Source organism: Poeciliopsis prolifica, unplaced genomic scaffold (genome assembly GCF_027474105.1).
Source record: "Poeciliopsis prolifica strain line A6 unplaced genomic scaffold, Auburn_PproV2 SCAFFOLD067, whole genome shotgun sequence".
NCBI classification, from domain to species: Eukaryota; Metazoa; Chordata; class Actinopteri; order Cyprinodontiformes; family Poeciliidae; genus Poeciliopsis; species Poeciliopsis prolifica.
This window is the reverse complement of record NW_026562442.1, coordinates 1,652,369-1,670,791: the sequence shown is the minus strand read 5'-3', so window position 1 is coordinate 1,670,791 and position 18,423 is coordinate 1,652,369. Positions and strand designations below refer to the sequence as shown.

The following is an 18,423-nucleotide window of genomic DNA, read 5'->3' as shown; positions in this document are numbered from 1 at the left end:
TCACAGAGAGCCACCAGAGGAAAGAAAGGAGAAGAGAAAACTGATGAAAATGATCACTTCTTCACATTAGGGTTGATTAATCGGATCAGCAGTGATTAATCACTTATTAAAACAATCGTTAACTGGAATCTCCAGACTCTAAAACGTGCAAATTGTTGAAAGAACAACACTCTCAGAGCAGGAAAGCCAATCCTGCCAAAAATATATAATCTGCATTTAAGATCAAAAACCTTCTTTGTCTGCACACCTTTAGCTTCACCTGGTTCAAATTCAGTAAAAAAAAATAATCAAAAAATCATCAAAACAAAAAAACCTGAAAAAACCTCACCAAAACAAAAAACCTCCTGATTTAGCGCCTCCTGATTTAGCGCCTTCTTCTACACAGTTATCAATTGGCTGATTCAGAAATTAGTCAACAAATCAGCCCTTCACTGTATTGATGTTAATCAAGCAGAAAGAGCTGAGCTTTTCACGTGTTGATGGAAAATGTTTTTTCAGCTGCAGATGCATTCTTTGCTAGCAAGCGTAGGAAAAAAATGCTTTGTTGTCTCATTTTAGACATTAAAATGTTTACATTCATGTGTAAATATGTATTGAGATAGTTAGTTTAGTTGAGTCTTTTCAATCCAGAGTATGTGCCAATCCGATTAATCGATTAATCATCAGAATAATTGATTCTGACAAACGTTTAGTTGCATCACTACAGATCTGAACGTAGTAATGTGTTTAGATTACTGAACGCATTACTTTTATCAGCCCTGATAAATGTGACAACCTAAATTTCAACTCTGCTCCTCAGAACAAACAATTTTTTCTGAGTAAAAAAATGAAAAGCGAGTGAGAGCAACTCCCTCAATCAGAGCTTTAAAAGGAAATTGTCCTCAGAAAGTCGAAGTCCAAGGACATCTCTTTCAGTCTCATCCACATCATTTTGGGACACAATGCACCCAATCCATCACAGAAAACAAGGCCTCATGATTCATGTTTGAATTATGTGTAGGCTGGGGTTGAATGCAAAAACAGGATTTGAGTTGGAGCAGCTCCAGCTGCGACCTTGGATGGAAAACCATTCAAAATGGTGATGTATGTAACAAACCAACAAGGAAAAGGAGGATTTATCATTCTGATGGTAAATTATCAATAGATATGAACCAGTCAGCTTTTACTCTCCAATGCCACTTTACGGTTCCTTTGAGGTCTGTCACACCAAAGCCAATTTTATTCCTAAAACTAGTGTTTAAACAGCTTTGGATCAGTTCATCCTTTACCGATTTTTAAGTCTGTTTTGCTGTTTCATCCAAACCTACTTTTCAGTCTGGAGCAACAACTTATTTTTCATCTATTTCAGTTAAAAATACAACATTTTCATGGTCAATTCTATTAGTTTTATCTGCTCAGCAACAAATAAACATGTATTTTAGTTAAAAAGGTAAGGAAAAAAAAAGATCTCAAATTTGTACAGATCCCTAACTTGCTGGTCAAGATATCATTTTTAGTTTATTCTCAGCAACAAAAATGAGAATTATCCTTGAAAACCCATAACTGAACTTAGCCATTTTAACATGTATGTCAGGTTAGGACGTTTTCACACCTGACAGACCGGTACACTATGTTCAATTAGGGACCAAATTTTTTACATTTTCAAACCAAACAGTTTGAAAAACTGTTCCCCTCCCCGCCTGAGGGGGCGCTGCACTAAGAACCACTGAAGAAAATGACAGAAAACTCATAAGAAGACATGAATGCAACTTCCTTCTTGCTAAAAACTAAAAAAAAAAAAAATTGTCAGATTTTTGCAGTTGTAGAATTTTTTTTTTTTTAGTTTTTGGTAAAAAAAACAACTAGACAGTTTGCGTTGGTTGTATTTACCCAGAATGCCGTGCGCTTCAGTTTGTGACTGCTTTTGTAGCGGTCTCCGGTTTGCTTGAGTTCACATATGGATTCACATCCCAGCAGAGTTCAATTCAACCGAACCAATGCCAGGACTTATAGGTGGCCCAGAGTTTGGATTTTTGGTCAATTACGCCTTGAATGAGCCCCAAATGAGCCGAACAAATGAACTAGAGTTCCATTAAAGCAAACTAAACAGGGCTGGTGTGAATGCAGCCTGAGATTCTGCCAAAAATGATAGAAAACCAAACCTACAGCTGCTGTCTGGTACTTGAACAGATCACCAATTGGTCACAAGGTAATGTCCCGGCCCCACATGAGCCTGTAGCTCCACACAGGCAGTACCTGAGTGCCAAGTGTTGTAATGAATTTACAGCAGCTGCACAGTGTGACTGCAGATGAGTTCCCCTTCAAAGTCAAACTAATCAAATCCACACAAAATAGCTGGCAATTTTCAAACTCCCATCTCTGGCAGTGAGTGTCCTCTCCTAGCGTTATGGCAGTAATGAGGCACAGCATGTTGGTGTGTGCAGTTCATGAGGCTGCACAGATAGACACTGGAGAAACTCTGGACCTCTTGAAAACCAGAATTCAGGGAGCGTAAGAGCAGAAGCATAACGAGAGCATTATCCATGCCTGTGCACGTAAAATGTACAGGCTGCAGAGTAGCTGCTTTCATTCCAACCACCTCTTGCTTCATCGGAGGCTACAGAAGGCTTGCTTTAGCGTCAGCGGGGAGAAAAAGGCTTGCAGTACATGTAAAATCGATTTCCTTCAGTTGGTGATCTGAGTTGGTATGTGCGCATGTTTGCGAGGAACAAGCAACCAACAGGAGCGCTCAACAGAAATCGATATTTCTTCGATCAGAGAACAGCATTAAAGGCCCAGATTTGTCTTTTGTTTTGTTTTTTCTTTTTGCAGCTTTTCTTACAGAAAGGACTGAAGAAAAGTACAGAAACAGATTATTTACTTCAGCTTTTAAAAGTAAATAATCTGCATTTATGCAGAAAGAAGAGGAGAAGGCCTACTTTCTGGCTGTGGTTGAAGTAAATTTAATCCAACTAGATGAAAACAGGAGCTAACTGAGCAGAAGATTTTCCCGCTTTAAAAAGGAAAACAAACTGGTTTCTGTCAACAACAAAACATTTGTCTTTTTAATGTATTAAGAAAGTTTTTATCTGTCTTTTCCAGCTGACCAAATATACTGGAATGCTCATGTTGCCATTTGGGTTGCTGGGTGACGGGTTGGGCTAATTAACTGGATGTTTGAACTTCGTTTTTCCTGAGCTTTCCACCAATGTGAACATTCGTAAAACAGTCGTTTCTTCCCCCTCACTGTCCTTGTGTCTATTTGTCAACATGATAAAAATAAGATTTAATACTATTATAGCTGTAATAAACTGAAAATAAACATTTATATTTTCTGTTTTGAAATGAAAGAGGTTCGAACAAGATGAACAATTTAGTGTTAAATGTTAACATAATCATATGAAGATGTGACTTTTTACCTCCAGGTTATACTGTATCAATATGCTGATGCAAATAATTACGATTTGCATATTAACATAAAATACTGCATTTATACTTTTTTCTTTTTAATAAGTCTAAAAAATTATAATTATTGTAAATAGTTTTTATTTTATTTTACATGAATATAATTGTTTAAGATTTGCATCAGAAACAAGCTGCACGTTTTACATTTTTGTTGAAAATGTTGAGTTTGTTCCAAACTGTCGTATTTTTACTCGCGCAGTGAGGATGTCGTGTCTACTCCAGATGCACGGTTCTATCTGAACACGTTTCCCTGCGCTGTCACTCACGCCGTTTATTTTTCTGCAAATACGAACAGGCTGCTAACTGTAACCAAAGCACGGAGCATTTTGTTTCCATTTCCAGGGGATGTTGTTGATCTGAGCAGATGCAGGCTGCAGCCCACCTGTTTACCACACCAAACACTCGCTCACAGGCTGCTTCATCAAAGCGTCCTCTACAGGCTCCCTCTTCTTTTTCTGTTCACTTCTGCAGGCACTCCAGTATTGATTCTTCTGCTTTGTTAGCCTTTCTTTCTAAAAACAACACCTCCTTCACTTTTGAGTGCTTGCTTTCCGTGTGTGTGTATCCTGAGCATGTCTTTCACGTGAGCTTCCTCTGCATCCCGTCGTCCACACTGATCCACTCCCAGTGCTCTAATTGATCGACGGCGGCCATTTTGCTTTGGGCTGTAAGGCAACGTCCCACAGAGCAAAATAATCAAACCCAAAAGGAGAGTTTGCAAAAGATGATGGTGCAAAAGAAATAAAAAAATAAAAATTAACTTCACCACACACTGGAATCACCACTGACATCCTGCATCTGGGCAGCGTTACACATATTCACCTGAGCTAAGTCCTTCTGAGAACGGTCCAGCATCAATAATCAGTTTAGCCTGGAGCTAAACAGCTAGGAGTGCTGTTCACAGTACATAAGGTCCAAGACAATAGCTGGCAGCATGCTGGATAAGAAAGCTGCTCCAGCATCAAGCTGCAGCCCTGGAGTTAGTCAGAAATCCCACCTTTTGAGATGCAATGTACTCATATCTCCTGAAGAGTTTCATGTTTTTTCCTCATTATATCCCCCAACCTTAGTGTTAGAACTGGGAGATATGACTTAGAAATAAAGTCTTAATTTGTTTCCCCACTGTCCTTTACGGAAGGGTTGCATTTTCTTCTAATTCAGTAATTATAAATAACAAAAAATATCTTCAAAAAGTGTTTTTTTTTTTTTTTTTTTTTTTTATCAGGGCCAGACCGTGAGAATTTTAAAAAAATAGTTCATTTCATTAATTTGCAGCTTAAAATTAATGGTAAGTGGACAAAAACAAAAGTTTTTAAATAAAACTATCAATTATAAAGTCTACCCATTCTTGCAAAAGTAAATTATTATAAAATAAGCAACTAAATTATAATACAGCATATTTTTATGCAGATATTCCACATTTTCTGCATATTTGTTTTTAATTTCCTTTAGAAAATCATTACATTAAATACATCAATTAAAAAAAATACAAAAATCACATTATACATTTAGATAAATAGATATTAAGCCAAAAACAGTCTAAAATCAGAAACAAAATGGAAATAAATTAAACCAGCTATTGCGATTTGACAGAAGATTAGCTTTACAAGATGCTAAAAAATGTTCTTTTTAAATGTAAACATTATGTGCAAAACTAATAATCTTGTTTTAATATAAAAGGAAAAGCTTGTGCTCTATTCCTGTTCATCTGGAAATTATGAACATTTCCACTGAACTAATGAAGCAAATTATTTTATTTTTTAGCTTTTATGTCCCTACTTACTCTCAAATAGGTTGGAGATATAAAAATCTGAGCATTTAACTCATCCGAAGTTCTCAGAAGTGTGGAAAAGTCGATTCATGTTTTGCAACACAATTCACTTGTACCATCAAAGTCAATAACAATGCATCATTCCATTCACTTAACACTCCTAAATGAAGATGGGAGGAGTGTGATAAAAAATACATTCATCTCATCTAGTTTGAGAAGCAAGAAGTCTTATTTGCATCTGTGAGTATCTACCAGGAGAGGTACTAGCTATAATCCTATTAATCAGGCCAATTGGCTCATAATTGGCTCTCATCACGTCCCTGCAGATGCCATCAGTCAACATTACTGCCAGACATCTAAAACATTAGCTAACTCTCCTGGCTGGAGGGAAACGGCTTCATTTTCATCTCCACTGTCACTGAAAAGAAGTAGAGTGTGGAACGTACTGCAGATTGCCATCTGATCCGGTGAACAAAGTCGTGCGCGTTTGAAGCAGACGTCGACACACGGTTCTAAAAATATGATACAGATCGGCGGCGAAGGCAGGATTTGATCACTCGAACCAAAGTGTGATAACGTACGGCTGCATGCACAGAACCTGACAAGTTCTGTGCATGACCACGGCTTTTAGAGAAGAAGAATTAGCCTCTTTGTGGAATAAAAGCTTGTTTATGAGATTAAAGGTACAAATCTGGAGGAAAAACTGTCGAATTAATCAAACATTCAACTCCTCTAGGGTTGGACTCAACGATATTTTATTACCTTAAAACACCAGCTGGCTTTCTTGTTTTTCCAAGCCCAGAGATACAAAATACTGGCTCGAAAGGGTATTAAAGATTTACGCTGTTTGCACGCTTGAAAGTCTGATAGACTGTTCGATTGGGGAACAAACTTGTACTTTGCTTTAACACTGCACTGTGTCAAACAAACCAAAACCATTTGGAAAACCTGCTCCCACCCTCACCTGTAGTTGTGTACAGGACTACTGCTTGCTTCAAATGGGAAGGATATGGAACAATGCTTTTGCTACAAACTTTTAAGTCCATGTCACCAACTTCTGTTTGGAAGGTTTCTAGCAAATTAAAAACTTTTTACAGTTTTTTTTCTTTCCTGAGGAGGCATCAAAACTCCAGGAAAATAGATCAACAATTAATTGATATTAGCAGAAAGCCTGCAGTCATTTTAATGAGTAATATTTTGCTCTTACATGGAATTTATTTTCACTTTTATATCATTGGGGAATCAGAATTCTGAGAAAAAGAATTCTAAAAAAATAAGAGAATTCCAAGAAAGTCAGAATTTGGAGGGAAAAAATAGAATTCTGAGAAAAATAAATGAATTCTGAGGGGAAAAAAGTCCCCCCCAAAAATCCCAGTGTAACTTTACGCCTGTGTCCAGCTGTAGTTATTCTCTGATTTGTCCAGATAAGAAACAGAAACTCTGTTTGCGCTTCGGCTGCGTGTTTCCAGTTTGTCTCTGAATGGATGCAAACTGGCACTGTTCCGATCATGTCAAATAAATGTAAACATTTTCTTGTTCTTTGCTGATCAGCCCAACAATGTGACCTTTCCCGACCTGAACGCCTTCCTGTGCACTGAAGCACATTTTAACATCGCAGCAAACCGAGGAGGAAAAAGTAAAGGAGGCAGAATGGAAAAACACAACAATAAGGAATTACTTTAGAAGAATTCTCCCGACTTCAAAATACAAGTCAATTTCTTTTTTCATACCAGATAAAGATTTTTTTTTCAAAATGATCAAAAGAAAAATGTTCAGAAAATGTCACAATTAGTTGTACAGGTTGTAAGAATATTTATTTTTTGATAAGGAGAATATACTCAGAATAGATGCAATTTTATCAGAAGAATGTTTTAAAATAAAGAAAAGAGTAATTTTTATTAGAAAAGCAGCTTCTAGAGTTATAGAAGTGTCAAAGTCCTGCAACATTTCCTTATTTTTAAGCAGAAACGTAAAGTATAACTTAACAAGATGCTCATTTTATTTTTTTTGTTTTTGTGTCTGTTTTGTCTTAAGATTACTATTTTCTTCTTGTAATGTAATTTAATTCTCATTTTAAAAAAAACAAAAATCTGGCCCCAAATATTCAAAATCAAAATAAACAGAATCTGCAAAAACCTCTCAACTATGCAAACATAAGGAGTGACTTGGTCCAGATTTGACAAAATTTAAGTCCTCAAAAGAAAACATTAGATGTATTGATAAAATTGATTTATCATCCAGCCCTACACTGCAAAACCTAAATCCTATTTTTTATCATTTTCTGGTAGAAATATCTCAACACACTTGAAATAAGAGTAGCTGACTTTAAAAAAGCTTGTTTAAAGTCCAGACAAAACTAATTGTAAGTTAGTTTTGTCTTACTTCAAGTGTAATAAGATTTTGTTTTTGCAGTGTCATTTTCAGGTTCTCGCTCAAATTTTGATCAAAAGTCGAGCGTCTCATTTCATTCCTGTAAAGAATCGTTGGAAATCAGAGAAATGACTTGAAGCTGGGAGCAAAAGGAAAATAAATAAAAAGTTATGTTGAGTGCTCCTCTGTGTGTGGACTTGGTGGAACTGAAGTCTGAAATATGTGAGGCATTTGCCATTTTTATGGGACACACCATGTTTGGATTTATTGGTAAACACGGGAACGCCGGGTTTAGCGGATTATCTGAGACTCTGCAACAACAAACTCTCCTGCAGCAAAGGTCTCGAAACCCCTGAATAGGCCTCTAATCCGGGTGGGCGAGTGATAGCTGCGTGTCGCAGTGTTTCCTCTTAAAGCTGAAATCAGTGATGAAAGGCTGAGTCACAACAGATAAAGCAGAAGCTGCTATATCTTGAAATTAGTGCCTCTTAAAACCTGGACCTCCTACACCCAGAATAACACGATTCAATAAGTATGAATTAGGACGGCTTGGGTTGAACAGATCCAGCAGAGAAACAGGGAATGTTGTAAACACAGGTTGAGTATCACAGCACAACTGTTTCCTTTATATGACAGAATCTCCTGGTGATTTTTTAAAATTTTTTTTTTTTACAAAGTTTCCCAAACTTTTCCTTCCTTCGCACAGTTTTAGCTTCTGATCTGGGATTCCTTTGCAAACCAACAGACAAGGCCACAAAACATTAAATTTGACAATTTTTTATTTATTGTTTAATAAATGTTGCCTCATACCTTCTGATTTTAGGTAGCAATGTCACAAAAATATGAAATATTTGTATAATAATCCCATCAAATTTCATTTAATTTCCAAAGTTAAGGTTTCATCTCTATCTTCAATAAGTTATTTTAACTTATATTTTCTAATAATGATTGAGAAACATTCATTCGATTACAATTTTTCCTCATTTTTTCTCATCGTCCCTCAAACTTCCTGAGACCCAACTAGCGCCACATCGCGGCCCCGCAGTGGGCCGCCAACCCTATTTTTAAAAACAGATATTTAAACAACTGGAGCTCTAACTAATTCTCACTGATTAAAAAAAAAACTATTTAGATTTGTTTGGGGTTGAATCGATTAATCAGATTAATCGTGATCAATTAAATAATAAAATAATTGTCAAGTAATTTAGCAATGATTGTTACCTGGACAATACAGACTAAAACATAAAATTTCCTTAAAAAAAGCAACTTAAGCAGGGAAGATATTACATCAATTTGTACAAAAATGACCAGAATGTGCAGTTTATAAAAAAAAAAAAAAAAAAAATTATATTTTCTCAAAAACAATTCTTTGGCTGGACTCCCCCACAACATATTGAGAACAGTAATTAAAGCCAAAAATCTACAATAAATACATAAATTTTAAGACAAAAAAAAAAAACCTTTGTAGATATTTGTTAGCCAAAACTCACCAAGTGACAGTTTTAGCTTCACCTGGTTCAAATTTACTAACAGACAATAAAATGTTTAAATTCTTGATTTTTCAGATTTATATTTTAGAAAATATCTAATAATGTATGAGAAAAGGGAATTTTTCTTTATCCGATTAAAGAAATCATAACAAAAACTGGAAAATGAATCAACTACTAAAATAATTGTTAGTTGCAACTCTATGTTTTGTTTAAGCACTCATCCTCTGAGAATATCCAATATCATTTCTGTCTTAAAATGCATCCGGCGGAGCCTTGTGGCATGTTTCAATGCGTCCAAGTCACTGAATCGCCTTTTCATTCCAACTGGAGAGCGGACACTTTCCGCCTTATTATCATTACCTTTCAAATTGAATGCTTGTCGTGTCAAGCTTATGGGCGCTGATTGCAGCAAATCAGGATCTGACAGACTGAGAGCTTCCCCTCAATCAGCAGGTCACAGTTTGAGACGCCGACATTTTCAATCCCAGATCCCACTGATGTGGCAAAGATGGAATATTTCATTATGGTTGTGGATAAACAAAATTAGAGCTCCTCTCTCATGTATCTCTGTGCATGAACGCTGGTTAGGAGACACAGCAGTCGCCGCGCTATCACCCAAAACCTTAGAGAGCAGCGGCAGCACAGATTGGATTCTGATTGCACCAGAATGTGTGATAACCCTCTGGACGTCGTCCTCAGTCTGCCGGGGCGGCGGAGCATCACCAATTCTGACATTTTTTTCTTCAAAAAGAAACTAAATTGGGTTTGTTTTCTTGGTATCAACTTATAAAATTGATTTAAGTAAGCCACGTAGCAGGTTTTATTTGTATTATGCTAGCTGTTTGTGTTTCTGCGATTCATTGTGAATTTATTGCCAGTTTTCCATCATGAAAAACACCTTAAAGCTTCTCCTCTCCTTAAGCTTTCGGACCAAAAGAACCCAGTTACTTACACATCTCCAGTAATTAACATGAAGGATAGTGACGTCTAATGCTGCTTCAGCTCAGCCGTTCTGACAGAGAAACCAGCTCTAATGAGGTGAAACCCAGAGACTCGCCGACTCCCACCGTCCTGCCGATTTCTGCCACTAAGCTCCACAACTGGAAGTGAGTCATCCTGAAAGCCAACCGTATGGCGCCCAAAAAACATTTTCACTTAGAAAAAGAGAATTTTGAAAACTTTGAATAAAATTTTTTCCTACATGCAGAGACTTTTGCAGACAGAGCTTTAAGGCTGAGTCACTTTTGGCTTCCCATTATTCTGTTGATTAAATTGTGATCCACATCTGGGCATGATCAGTACTGATTAAATTGTTTCCTGTAATCTGGAGGCTTCCTTTATTTTTAATAAACAAAATTCTGCAGGAGAAAATTTGAAGAAAGATTCTGGTCGCACTGCAAGAACAAAAAAAGGGTTTTTGCTCTTGTTTCTAGTGCATATGTCCAAGTAAACTTAAAATATGTCAAAACTTTATGCCAAAATATCGCAAATTTTAGGTCAACAATTCCTTAATATTGTTAAGAAAATATGAGTGACACTGGCAAATTCTTTCATTTTTAATATGGAAAATATTATAAGTGAAATAATTCACCAGTGGAACGAGTTCTTCATTAGTTTAGCCATTTTAAGTGGGGAAACTTAAACAACTTATTTCACTACTTTATGACATAACAGGTGGTTTTAACCGCAAGCTATTTTTATTTAAAAAAACAATATATTTTAGAACAAGGCAGCCTCCTGAAATTGCACATTGCCGTTTCATCATCTTTTGGTCATGAATTCAGGTAAAATGTTGACGAAACTGTTTCCAGAAAACAATTTTCACACCCAAATCTCACCAGGAGTCTTTAAATGTCAAACAACAGAAGATATTCTGCAACAAGACATGGAAACAATCACAGATGAATTTACTGCCTGTGACAAATAGTCAATTTGTACTTGCGGAAAAAAATAAGACTTTATTCGTCCTTTACAGTGAAAAGAAACAGACAAAAACAACAAATCCATCATAAAAAAAAGCATGGAGCTGCTTACAACAAATACTCAAAATTCACATTTGTGCTGTGTCACAGCTTGAGAAGGGGAAAGAAAAACGCTGCTTTCCTTTGAAATGATAGCCTGGGGTTAGCGGTTCCATTTGCCTTTTCAGAGATAAGGCCAAAGAACAGAGCCCCTCTCTTTGCTGCCAACACTTACAGAAAGTAGCGTGCTAAGGGGAGAGTTTGGAGAAATACAGCTGACACTTTGGCATTTGTAGCGGTCAAACTAGAAACACAGCACTGCTGGAACTTTTAATGAAAAAAGGATTTGTCTACTTGCTGTGTCAACGGGTTTCTTTAGACAGGAGATAACTGGAGTTGACCAGAATATTTAGGTTTCCGAAGTAAAGTTTTAGTGCTACTGCACATTCTGCAGAGATGCCTAAAAAACTCCCTCATTCTGCATGTTGGATGATCACAAACATATTGAAAAAACAAAAAGTAGATAAATGAATGCGATAGACATCTAAATGGAAGCACAATAACATGGAAAATGCAAATTTTGCACAACAGATCTAAATCATTTTTACTCCAATGTAACAACGATCATTATGAACAAACCAAGTTTAGATTCAGGCGACTGAAAAAAAAAAAAAAAAAAAGATTTCTACCTGTGTTCTTCAGACTGTCATGAAAAGATCCAACACAAACTAAAAAGGTTTTTGAAACGGCTCAATTTCTACCCACCAAAAAACATAAAATTATTGCCAAAAAATGTGCAAAACATGGTGTTTGCTTAATACGTCTTATTTAACTTTCATGTCATTTGTGCAATACATGAAAGTTTCCCGCAGAAATGATGGAGTGTGCTAAATATTGCTTTATTGTGCCGAGGGCTTTGCAGTGACAGCCCCGTGTGAGTAAGACAAACTTAGACTATTCCTCAGTGACACAATTAAATAAGCTGAGCTTTCTGTTTTTACTTTTAGCCACCGGTTTTGATTGTGTGTCATTTTCAATCATTAGTCGCTCACAGGAAGAGTCCAGGAATATCCAGGAGAGTGTCACACATCATGGGCGCAATGAGCTGAAGTCAAACTGAAGTCTACTGAAGAAAAACTCCTTGTTTTCACCATTTCATTAGAAATAAGCAACAGAGTTGATGACTTTTTAACTGGCAAAAGTCTCCTGATGAACCTGAAGATTTGATTAAATAAGAAAAAGGCCGGAAATGTCACCGACTGTGTTAAAAGGACAGCAAAGGTTTGGGTAACTGGGCGGAGGCAGGATGGTTGTGTAATGAAAACCAATTAGAGACCAAATTTCACACCTCTTCCCCTTCACGTCTGAAGGCCACAGCTGCCGTCAAGCGTTGAGCGCTGAGTCACGCTCGCCGTCCGGCAAATCCACATCTGTGTCCCGCCTTGTCAGTCAACTTCACCTCCACACACAGACTCCTCCTTTCCCATCTTTACCGGTTTGAACCCAAAAGACAGAAACTTTGGGATGATACAATCACAGAGTCCAGTGGCGGATTCAAATCCCAACAATCAGACTCCGGCTGCTGACCTGCTGCTCCCGCCGGTTTCTCCGGGGAAAAAAAAGAAAAAAAAAGGGAGTCGGCCGAGATTTTAAGGAGTCGAGCCATTGACGCAGAGTAGAGACTGTTACCATGGAAACGCAACACTGCCTGCAATAAGTCAATGAGTGAGTAAGAAGAGGAAATAAGAGAGGAGAGTAGATGGAGAGGAAGAGAGCTTTCGACCAAAGGTATTTATTTATCTTTTCCTGATTTGTGATTGTGATTAAAGAAAACGCTCCGTGATTCACTAACTTTCAATCAGCAAAAGGAAGCAGGCAAAAACAAGCCTGAATGCATGACAGCCAATCAAAAGCAGTTTGTACAATAAAAAAATGTTTTAAAAAATAGAGGAATCTAAACATATTCTCATAGAAAAGAACAGTCTGAACTGCTGTTTATAGTCGTTTCTAGTCAAGTTTTCTGTGACTGTTATGTTCTGAAACTATGCACAAAAGACACGAGTTGTGGAAAGTGTTGTTGATCCTGTCTCTAAATATTCTGAAGTTCTGTGTCTTCTGATGGAGAGTGTCTGTTTTTTTTGTTTGCTTTCTGATTTGTATTAAGAAGTCGGTGAAAGGTAGCCCTTACATCGACCATTTGCGGTTCAGTTTTTGTGGAATATTCCAGAAAAAAAGTAGCTTGGGAAGCTAAAATAGTCAGTGGCTATGCTACCAGACGTGCTATTGGCTGGTGTTGGCAAAACAGCCAATCCAGAACCACCATTTATTTTTGTTGGCACATTTTGCATTTAAAATAAATGCAACTTCAATGCAAAATTGATTAGCATCAGATTTTAGTGGTTGTGTCTTTGGCAAAAGACCACGAGTCATTTTGCTCGCTAGTGCTAAACTAGCACGTTTGTTTTGATTGTATTTACCCAGAATACCGTGCGCTGGAGTGCAGTCCGCTCAGCATTCACATATGCATTTGAGTTCCCTTAAACCGAACTGTGACCAAAGTTTTAGGCAGAACAGTTTGCTTTTTAATTCGTATTCACATTTCCCCCTAACAAACCAGACTCACAAGCTAGACTTGGACCAAACAGATGTAGTTTGTTTAATCCAAACAAATAAATTTGGTGTGAATGGATCCTAACAATAAAATTGCTTACAATTTAAAAATCAAGTTTTGATGGGGTCAAGAAGGGGAAAAATAAGTTTTAAGAAACGTTGAATGTGTCTTACTTGCCTCTAATAAGGGCTTTGCAGCTCTAGTCAACACTTACATGACTTTCCTCTCTTTCATCCTTCACAAGCATCTGACTGACAGCTCAGCAACAGGTGAGGGAGGGGAGAGTCACGCTGCTACATACAACAACATAAACACATTTTTTCCATCCCTTCTGTTGTGGCGTTAAGATAAATTTAAATGCACCTGCTTTGCTGCCTGCTTCTTTGGTCCACATCACCTCCTATTAAAGTTCACCCCGGTAACATTTATTGGCTCCATCACAGAGATGCTACATGACAAATTGTAGGGCAGCAGAGAGCTCTTACTCTATTTATTATCCTGATTAACGCTGTCATCTATCAGAGAGGGCCGTTAAACTGGAGCCCAGACATGTGATACAGTAAGGACACAGAGGAGCCAATGACAGCCAGCGGGCAGCTAAAGACTTTATGTTGCCAAACATCAGTTTTGATTTTATTATTAGAACAGATTCTGATAACTATCAGATAAAAGACACTTAAATATTTTAAACGAACAAGACCAGTTAAATTCTAATATTTCTAACCATTTTAAGCAAAATCGGTTCATTTAATTACTCAGGTATCTTCTTTTTCTTTTTTATTAATAAAACAAAAGTACAAAAGTTGGAAAGTGACCTTGAAAGTGCTTTACTTGGACCACAAATCTGTCAAAATCTTAGCTCAGAATCAGTTTTACAAGATTCGTTAGCAACATTTTCGACATGATATAAGCATGATCTGACCTTGAGAACAGCAAAAGTTAGAGCAGAGCGGATCATCAGAAGGTCAAAGTTGGGTAAAAAAGCAAAGAGGTGTTGCATTATTTTTTAAAAGATGTCCTTGCTCCACTTAGAGCTGCTCTGTGTCCACTAAGCAGGAAGGTGAGGCGCAGGGTGGGAATGGTAAGATGGTTAATGTGAATGAAAAAGTGACTCAAAGACGCTGAGTGCTCAAGAGAGCTTAGCTTTTAGCAAATGAGCCATAAAATCCAGATAACATTCATGCTGTTTTTAAATTATTATTATTATTATTATTTCTGCAAAAAAAACACTCAGAGCACATTTTGTTTGTGGGAAAACGAGACGCTTTTCAAAAATGGGCCACTTGCTTGTGAGCTTTTTTTAAATTAGCTGATAAAAATCTGTCATTAATTGGCCGTTTCCTCCCGGTTCAGATCTACCCACGTTACTCGGTGTGTGCTGTGATCTTTGGTATCTTTATCTCCACTATCAAATCTGTGTGGATTACCAGACGATGGGGCTGATTTCGCAGGGCTCCGACTATTAACGCTCTGACCTTGGATTTCAACCAGGCAATTTGTCTAAGAGCTGGCACGGCCTTAGCAGGCCCAACCCGGCTCGGTCCGAGCGTCACGATTGGTATGAGGAGCAGTAACTCTCCCACTGTCTGCGCATCCGAGAAAAATGTCTTTTCTTTACCACTCAAAGGTTATGTTTAAATTGCTGTGATGAACTGCTTCACATCCATCACACAGAATTTCTTCTTTCTTGTCCCTTTTCTTCCTGTTATTTATCACTCAGTGGTCTTAAATGTGGCAATTTCTTTATCACTTTGACAGAGGCACTTTGTCCCAGTCCATTTTCTGGAACTTGTCTTTATGATTGATGCAAAATTAAAAGGAAACAACATGTGTTTTGCTATATTTTAGAGAAGAAAACAGCTCAATAACTAAAAACTAGTGATCTAGTTTGAAATCTGGATGTAACGATGGACCTGAGCATCCAGAGACACATAAAGACTGTTACAAAGTCAGCCTTCTATCACCTGAAGAACATTCCTAGATTTAAAGGACTAATGTCTCAAGGTCTAGAGAAAATCATCCATGTGTCTATTGTTAGTTGAATTGATTAACTGATCAATCTGGTTGCCTAAAAAGTCAACCAGAAAGCTACAGCTGACTCATAATGCTCCAGTTCTCACTACAACCAGGAAGATGGAGCACATCGCATCAGGTTAAAAGGTGACATATTAAGCTTGAACAGGTTAGAATCGGTCCATGGGCGAAATAAAACATGTTTGCTACGCCTCCAACTCAACGTTTATACTTGCACGTGAAAATAACTGCAAACAGGTGCACAATTATAAGACTATACATCATTGAAAAGCAAGCGTGGAGCCTCCTGTTCAACAAACAAGAGTGCAGCAAGTTGTTTCTTGATGGTGAGTGAAGAAAACTTTTCACTAGTGAAAACAGCTGAAGAAAACGTGCTGGAACTCCGCTTACTTCTGTGAGTTTATAAATCACTGAACAGCTCAGTGCAAAAATACAGCATTCAGAGAAGCACCATTCAGCTTCTATGCGCCACAAAACTGGAACAAACTTCCAGAAAACAGCAAACTAGCCGAAACACTGAGTTCCTTTAAGTTTTAAATCAAAACTTATACCCCACCTGCTTGAAGCTGCTTTTGATGGCTGTTTCACATGACTTCATTCTCGACTATTTTTATAATATTGTGACTTCATTCTGAGAATCAAAACAGTTAGAAATCTTAGCCTGGCTCTAATTTTCTGAGATGACCTGCAATCGAAGTCCAAATAAGCAGAAGCCTGTCAAATAAGACGTCGCTCTGAACTACGAAAACCCAAGTGGTTCAAATCCTCATTTTACAAAACTTAAATCTTCAGAAATCAAACATTTGATCTATTACACCTTAAACCCAAACAATTTAGCAGATGGACTAAAATTACCCACCACAAATTTTGGGTTTATTATTATTCGAAGGCAACAAGCCAGCATGAATCTCCACAAGATTAAACATAAAACTTTAAGGCATTTATTTTTGACCTAACTGGTGTTGATATTCAGAACCACCATGAACGTCCAGCAAAGACAGAATCTGTCATTTAGTCACAAACAAAATATCCAGCAGCTTCCATCAACACCAGATAATGCAGCCGTAGCAAAACAAAACGTTTGTCTGAATGAAAGTCGAACGTGGCGACTCACAGGGGACGGTCCGGAGGTACAGGTTGTCCCGGATGATCTGCTGCAGCTCGTGATCCACTGAACCTTTCTGGAAGCGCAGGTTGAGGTACCGGCGGAGGTCCTTATCGATCACACCTCCTGGAAGCAAAACATGTCGGCCATGAGAACCAGAACAATGACATCAAAGGATCGTGTCAGATATTACGCCAGTATGTGGTTGGAAAATGGTGTAAAACCAACAACCAGAAATCGCTCAATACATCACCTCAGGACTAACAATTATTTCAGTAATTGAAATAACGAACAATTGTTATTGCGAGTCACTAACAATAACAATTGTTTCAGTAATTGATTACTATTCTGATGATTAATCAGATGAAATTCTATTTAATTTCTTAAACTTTTTTAGAAATACAGTAACAGCTGGTTTATAAATCCTACGACAGTTATGCGATTATTTTCATATAGTAATTACATAAAGGACATAAGCCGAAGAAGTTTTGGTAATTCATTTGGATTTTAATACAGATTGACACAAAAGTTCAAATTTAGAGGAGAAATGTCAGAATTCTGAGAAAAAAAAGTCAGAATTTTGAGAATAAAACCAGATTTTTGATTTAAAAAAAAGATAAAGAAAAACATTTTGAGAGAAAATTCAGAATTTCCACCTTAACACTAAAAATTTGAGAAAAAAAAAAGTCAGAATTGAGAAAAAAGCCAAAATTTTGAGAGAAAAGCTAGATTTCTTAGATTAAAGTTGGAATTTTGACGGGAGAAAAACATCAGAATATTGAGATTAAAGACAAATTGTGGAGAAAAAAGTATAAATTTGTATAAATGTGAAAATTCTGAGATTAGTTAGAATTTTCAGATTAAAACCAGATATCTCAGATTAAAGTGTGAATTCTGTAGTATAAAAGTCAAAATTTGGAGAAAAAATGTCAGAATTTTGAGAGAATAGAACGATTTCTGAGTTAAAGTCATACTTTTAAGAAATAAAGAGTCAGAATTTGTGGGAACAAAAAAAAAATCTGAATTTTGAGAGTAAAGCCAGATTTGTAAGTTGGAATTTTGAGAAAAAAAGTCAGAATTTCTTTTAAGAAAAAGTCAAAAATTCTGAGAAAAAAAACCTAAATTCTTAGAAAATAAAGTAAATTCTGAGTTTAAGGTCAGAATTTTCTTCCATTTCCATTTCTCGAAACACATCTTCACCAATCTGCCATTTGGAGCTTCGCAGGAAATCCAGTGAAAGCCCAGTAATCTGAAATGTTTCAGTAAAACCAGTGAAATCCATCATCCCTCCACATTCATCCAGGTGTTAATTGTACCACCAGCTGGTTCACATGTAAATCACCCACGGATTCCCCTCTTTCCCGCTTCACGCCCCCCATTTACCCGTCCAGTTCTGTGAATGGACTCCCACTTAAAACCAGTAGATCCTGCTGCCTCAGTGGGGCAGACGGTGAAGGGACTGATGTAGAAACTGAGGTGCAATAACGCGGTCATCGCATTCTTTTACCCTCACAACAAATCAGTCTCAAAGGGAAGCCTCACACCTGTCACAGCCTCATTTTTAACCATAACGGATGGAAAGACGGGTGGAAATGTTGAACCGTCTAACCTTCAACATCCAGAATCAGCAGTCTGCA

At 37.2% G+C, this 18,423-nt stretch overlaps 1 protein-coding gene across 3 annotated transcripts in view; it reads right to left on the bottom strand.

Annotated features, from left to right (window-relative positions):
- magi2a (membrane associated guanylate kinase, WW and PDZ domain containing 2a) overlaps window positions 1–18,423 on the bottom strand; it is a 191,598-nt gene that overhangs the window by 122,868 nt on the left and 50,307 nt on the right. For all 3 annotated transcript variants that reach the window (XM_055020357.1, XM_055020358.1, XM_055020359.1), the window contains exon 2: window positions 16,796–16,912. In XM_055020357.1, the coding sequence (XP_054876332.1) occupies window positions 16,796–16,912 (117 nt within the window). The remainder of the gene's footprint in view (window positions 1–16,795; window positions 16,913–18,423) is intronic.